Source organism: Acyrthosiphon pisum, chromosome A1, assembly GCF_005508785.2.
Source record: "Acyrthosiphon pisum isolate AL4f chromosome A1, pea_aphid_22Mar2018_4r6ur, whole genome shotgun sequence".
Classification (NCBI taxonomy): Eukaryota; Metazoa; Arthropoda; class Insecta; order Hemiptera; family Aphididae; genus Acyrthosiphon; species Acyrthosiphon pisum.
In genome coordinates this window covers 39,408,705-39,415,179 of record NC_042494.1, presented here as the reverse complement: position 1 = coordinate 39,415,179, position 6,475 = coordinate 39,408,705, and the positions used below count along the sequence as shown (strand labels likewise).

Here is a 6,475-nt window from a genome sequence, read left to right as displayed (position 1 = left end):
ATGTCTGCCAGCATATTTGAAGAGTTGGCGTGTCTAGTTGGACCCAAAATAAAACGTTTCCCAAGTCGGCCTGATATAATATCAGTTGGAGAAATCCTAACTGCAACATTGCGGTAATATACCCACCATAATAATAATTCATTACTATCTATTTATTTAGTAAATTATTATAATATTAAGTACAATAATGAGTGAATATTACAGATATCTTGCGTCTGGTGAATCAATGATGTCGATTACGTACGGTTTTCTTATAGGAAAAGCTACCGTATATAATATGATATCAATGATATACACTGAAAAAAAAGTCGTTTATTTTATGAATAAATGGCAATCATTGATGATTTTAATTGACACAATGTATTTTCTTACTATTCCAATAAAATATTGTTCATTGATGGATAATAATGATGATTAACTTTATAAATTAGTATTCGTGAATACAATTTGTTTTTTTAATCATTTGTACAAAAAATAGTTATTGAAGTAATTATTTTTACCATTGAAACCATAAATACATAGTTAATTACTTTAATAAGTTAAATAGTGATACTAATGTATTAATTTATTATATTAATAAACAGTAATAGTATTTTGTAAAAATATTTTTATGAAATCAATATGTATACGTTTATTGAATTGAATAATATGTTATTTATTAACGTAATGTTGTGTTTCGTTATAATAATCATCAAAATATTCAAAACGATTATTTTCGTAATGAATAATAAAAACAAGCATATTATCATATCTATAAACTCTAGTTGTTAGGATAACGTATATGCTACGATTAAGTCGAAAATTGAATTTATAAACATGATAAACTCAGTTACAGTTATTAATAACTGTTTTGTTTTTTCTTTGGATTAATAAAATAATTTTTTATAATAATGTACACGTTTTTGTTATCAATAACTGAATTGTCATTCCCCGTCGCGATTTGTTTATACACTGCACGTGCTAGTGGTTTCTGTACATTTATCCCCCAAAAAAGTTCTGTGCTTCAAAAAAAAGTTTCCAAGTTTCCAAGTTTCCAAAAAAAGTACGTGTGTGGTCATTTTGTGTACTTGTGAAAAAACGTAAGGTAAGAAATACAAATCTATTTATTTTACTATACATTTAAAAAACTAAATGTACTACTGTGCTAGTCCAATTATATTTTATATAATATATAGTGGCATGCGTTGATATTTTTTAAGTTAATAATTTTAAATTATAGAAGATAACCAACCATCTTGGAATTTATTCAAAATTTCCTTTATAATGTTTCTCTATAAAGAAGTATTAGACTTAGTTCTTTGACTTTTATTTGAATGCAAAAGTAAAAATATTTATACATTTTCATGATCAATAACAGGTATCATTTTTGTCAATATACTCTTGACAGGAATACTTTCTAAAATTATTTTGTAAATATTAATGATAATTTGAATTTAGTGGTCAATGGTACAACATTCATTGAACTTGAAACTTATAAAACAAATGTATTAAACACTAGTTGGCACATACCGTCAATCATTGTATTGGACTCATAGGTACCTACATAATTAAAAATGATGGTATTAAAACTGTAGTGTCTAATGAACATCTAATTAAATTATTTAAAGGCACCTAAACAGATCATTTTTGGCTAATTATCAAAAAAATATAAATTCATAACATTTCAGGATTATCTTTGATAAAAATATTTTTACTGTGTACATCTTTGTTAACTTTCTGTAGGGAGTAATGCAAAATAAATATAATATAAAAAAATATTAAACACATTATTTTTTGGCTAGGCGAGCGCCACTTACTTAGGTAGCTTATAATAACCCTAACGTATGTCACTGTAATATATTATGAATTTATGATATATTGATAAATAGGTAGGGGAGATTGGGTACGATTGGAACAGTTTTACAAAATTATTTATTACTTCCAAGATTAAAAATTTTTCTTTAGTTACACTTTAAATCATTAAAATAACCTATAATTATAATTAAATAATAACCTTAGATCATATACTACATTGTATATGATCTAAGATAATAACATACTTAAATTAAAAATAATACAATTTTGTAAAAAAAAAACATTAACTGTTGAAACTAGGCATTGTTATCTATTTAAAATTATTAAAATATTAATCAAATAACAAATAAATCAACATAAATAAAATAAACCAACATTGTGGAACAACTTATTGCTAGTGTTACAATTGTCCCATGTTACAATCGTATCCAGTCTCCCCTACCTACCTTAATACTTGTACTTGTATTGTAAAACCAACAATTTAAATTTATTTTTTTAGCTTCCATTTAAAATACATCGGTTATAATTGTATAATAAAACAGAAATAAAAATGTTATGTTTCAAGTGTAAATCTTCTCATAATGATATTGACAAACTTATTCTTCATTTTAAAAATTCACATAATTTTAATAGTAATTCACCTGTTAGGTGCAATGATTGTGGTCAAATGTTTACACTATGGTCAAGATTTAAAAGACATGTGATTCGGCACCATCAGTCTAATAATCAGAATGATTTAATTAATGACAATGTCAATTTAGATGAGTTTACGAATAGCACTGGCCCCTTGCCTGTAGATAGTAATATTCCTATAACATCAACAACTCTCATTAACCTTAAAGTGTCAGATACTTCTCAATCCAATGAGTTTAAATCCAGTGCATGTACTGATACTTATGTGAATGATGATACAATAGAGACTCCACACAACAAATTCAATTTAGATTACCATTTAAAAACAAATATTAATAAGGCGTTAACATTTACTCTTTTTCTTCACAATAATAATAATTTTTCTAGAAAAGATGTGCTAGAAGTTCAAGAACAAGTAAACCAATATATAATCAAGCCACTATTAGATACTTTCATAAATTTTGCTAAATCCAATTTTCAAAATGAACAGCCTTATTCTTTGTATAACAATTTTTCTAGTTTAGTGTCAAACCTACGTAATCCTTTTAAACCATTTGATTCTGATTATAAACTCTATAGTTTCTTAAAAAATGAAGGCTATGCAACAAATTTTAAAGAGGTGACAATTAATGATCAATTAATGCCAGCCCATCGATCCGGAGAACTACAAAACAGACAAATAACAACCAAAGGTATTTTGATGCCATTAAAATTCCAATTCAAAACATTTTTTGAAGTAAATAAATTAATTAGCCCTACTCTTAATTACATTACATCTTTAAAACAAAATAATGTTAGGCTAACTAATTTTGTACAAGGTGAACTATGGAGAGAAAAAATGAAACTATACCCGGGAAAAACTTTAATACCTTATATTTTATATGTAGATGATTTTGAAATAAACAATCCTCTTGGGTCTAATGCTTCAAAACATTCCATTTGCAACTTATATTACTCATTCCCATGTTTACCAATGGAAGAATCTAGATTGGAAAATATTTTTTATGCTGCTATTACGAAGACATCAGATTTAAAACAATTTGGCAACGAAAAATGTTTTGAATGTCTCATAGATGAGTTAAAAGATTTAGAAATAAATGGAATTGATATTAATGATAGCAATAATGTAACAATCAAAATACATTTTATCTTAGGTTTAGTCGTAGGTGACAATTTAGGATTAAACTGTTTTCTCAATTTCAGTAAATCTTTCTCTAGCAGTTATTTTTGCAGACTTTGTAGAGCTCCAAAAGAAATGACACAAAAATTAAGCTGTGAAAATTCAGAATTAATGCGCACAGAAGAAAACTACCAGTTAGATGTTTTGGATCCCAACTCTAAAGGAGTTGTTAACAAATCCTTACTAAATAATATTCCATCCTTCCACGTAGTCAAAAACTACTATGCTGATATTATGCATGACCTTTTTGAGGGAGTCTGTCATTATAATACCATTCATATTATCAACTATTTTATTACTTCTATGAAATACTTTGATTTGGATACTTTGAACTCTCGAAAGGAATTTTTCGATTATGGCCCAAAAGAAATTGAGAATATTTCACCCAAAATACAGCTTCACCATCTTAAAAAAAAAAAATTAAAAATGTCTGCTAGGGAAATGATGACTTTCATTATGTATTTTCCTGTTATGATTGGAGATCTCGTTCCTTCGGATGACGTAGTCTGGAAATTTCTTATCAACTTTGTTGAAATCATTGATATTTTACTTTGTTTCGAGATTGATGAGTGTAATATACTGATTTTGGAAAATAAAATTAATACACATAATTCTGACTATATCACTTTATTTAATGATACATTAAAACCAAAATTTCACAATTTGACTCATTACCCAAATATTATTAGACAATCAGGACCTCTAAGGAAGATTTGGTGTTTCAATTTTGAGCAAAAACATAAACAGTTTAAAGTTTATTCACATTGTATAACCTCACGAAAAAATATATGTTTAACATTGGCTAAAAAGTATGAGTTAAAATTTGCATTTCAATTGTTAAAAGGGACAAGTTTTTTTAATGCTATTATTTCAAATGATAATCATCTGGTAGAGAGTAATTTCAAAAATCTCATTAATAATAAATTACCAAACGTTCATGACGTTTCCATCCAATTTTATTCACGAATTTATTTTAAAGGAGTTGAATACAGACAAGGTTGTTATATTTCAGTTTTTAATAAAAATATTTTGTTATACTTGATACATGAAATTGTAGTAGTAGAACGGAAGCATGTTTTATTTTTTTGTCAACATTTACATAGTGTAAAATTTGATGACCATATACTTGCATATGAAGTAGATCCTTTAAATTTAGGTTCATTTTCAATGATAGCTGCAGATGAAATAATTGGACCACCTATTCATTTAATTAGAACTGCAGAAGGCAAAAAAGTTATACGCCTTAAAGAATATTATCGTTGCATTTAGTTTTACATAATATAATAATAATAATAATAATAATAATAATAATAATAATAATAAAAATAATATAAATGTAATAGGTTAGGTTAGGTTATAATATAATATAATTGTAATAGGTACCTACCATTAATAGTAGGTTTTAATAATAATTAAAATAAATAATAATGACTCTAATCTATTTCTTTATATACCTGTAGTATTAATTTTTCTTAATTCAATTTGTTTGTATTTAAAATGACATAATATTATAAATTCAATTATAACCGTTAGAAGAATGGATGAAGTGGAAATTGAGAGAACTTTGGAAGTTGTTGATGATGAAATTATGAATGCATTTTTGGATGCACAATCCCAAATGATCCTTCATTCTCAAGTTGAGCTAAACGATGAAGGTATTGATACAGCCAACTCTCAAAATGAATTCATTATCATGGACATTTCTCAGTCAAATCATGCAAATAAAGAGATATTAACCTCCGAAGAAGTAAAACCAGAAGAGGTAGAACTTCGATCATTGCTATCTCAATGGAATCTTAATGAGTTGATTGATGCGTGCATTGGTAAACCAATTTTTTTTTTAAATTTCATATAGAAGCATATTAACAGTAACATAATTAGTAACTTATATTAATGGTTTACAGCTAAGAGAGTTTTTATCAATATTTTGAAAATTATAAAACGTCACCACATCGAACGTCTACTAAAAGGTTTTGATCTGGGGACACAAATTCTGTTTGAGAATAAATTAGAAGAATGGCGTGAATCAATTGGGATTCCAATGAGTCCAGTTTATCTGGATTTTCAAGGCACATCATCTAGTTCTAGTTCTTCAAACACATCAAACACAAATACACCGTCAAGATTTTCGCCCTATCAAAAATCCATACCATACCAAAGATCTACACCCAGCCCTGATAACTCATGCACAATTGTTCTGAGTGACATCCTCAATGAAACATCTAGAGGGAAGGGTCTTGTCGAGTTATACAACAAGTTTTCAAATTTCCACGAAGATCAAAGATCTATTCTCATATCTTTGATTGCACAATATTACGAAGAGAAGGGTGTGAAGATGTCTCTAGCTGCCAGTTATCAGTTAGAACAACAAATTCTGGAAAGGTTTCCATCCGAAAAATTGGTAATATGCTATCATTAATATTAATATTATTTTAATTTTAATTAATCAATGTCCAAACAGTAAAATACTGGAATTTTACAGGAATATTACAGAACGTCAAAGAGAGGAAAACTTTATAACAAGTTTTATAATCTGACAACATCGTTCAAAGTGGTATCTAGACCACTCGGACTCTCCACTGAAAAGAAATCATCTGTTAATTCAGAAAAGTTTAGCAGACATTTAAAACATTTTGGTATAATATTTTTTTTTAATTTTTATTATTAGTTACTGTATAAATAATTTTTTTTCAGAGCCAGAAAATGATGCAGAAAGCTGCCTTAAAGCGTTGAAATTTGACAATTTGAGCTCGATTGAATTTGATTACACGTGGAAAGCATGTAGTCAGTTTCGTCTAGAATATATTAAAAATAATACCACAAAAGACTTAATGGAAAAATGGCCATTTTATAAACAACCTAGTGGTT

The 6,475-nt window shown here is 27.2% G+C and overlaps 2 protein-coding genes across 2 annotated transcripts; both read left to right on the top strand.

The window, feature by feature from the left end:
• On the top strand, positions 1-4,876 carry LOC103310015. Its single transcript, XM_008186991.1, has 2 exons — positions 1-113; positions 2,443-4,876. The coding sequence occupies exons 1-2, from the start codon at positions 1-3 to the stop codon at positions 4,874-4,876; spliced, it is 2,547 nt and encodes an 848-aa protein (XP_008185213.1).
• A 268-nt stretch (positions 4,877-5,144) lies between these two features.
• Positions 5,145-6,420, top strand: LOC115033519. The gene is made up of 2 exons (XM_029486219.1): positions 5,145-5,430; positions 5,512-6,420. Exons 1-2 carry the CDS (start codon positions 5,145-5,147, stop codon positions 6,024-6,026), a joined length of 801 nt encoding a protein of 266 aa, XP_029342079.1. The 3' UTR covers positions 6,027-6,420.
• Positions 6,421-6,475: the final 55 nt, after the last annotated feature.

Coding starts and splice junctions, on each gene's coding strand:
- LOC103310015 (XM_008186991.1), top strand. CDS start 1: ATGTCTGCCAGCATATTTGAAGAGTTGGCGTGTCTAGTTGGACCCAAA. Junction 114..2,442: donor ATCCTAACTGCAACATTGCG/GTAATATACCCA, acceptor TTCACCTGTTAG/GTGCAATGATTGTGGTCAAA.
- LOC115033519 (XM_029486219.1), top strand. CDS start 5,145: ATGGATGAAGTGGAAATTGAGAGAACTTTGGAAGTTGTTGATGATGAA. Junction 5,431..5,511: donor GTTGATTGATGCGTGCATTG/GTAAACCAATTT, acceptor AATGGTTTACAG/CTAAGAGAGTTTTTATCAAT.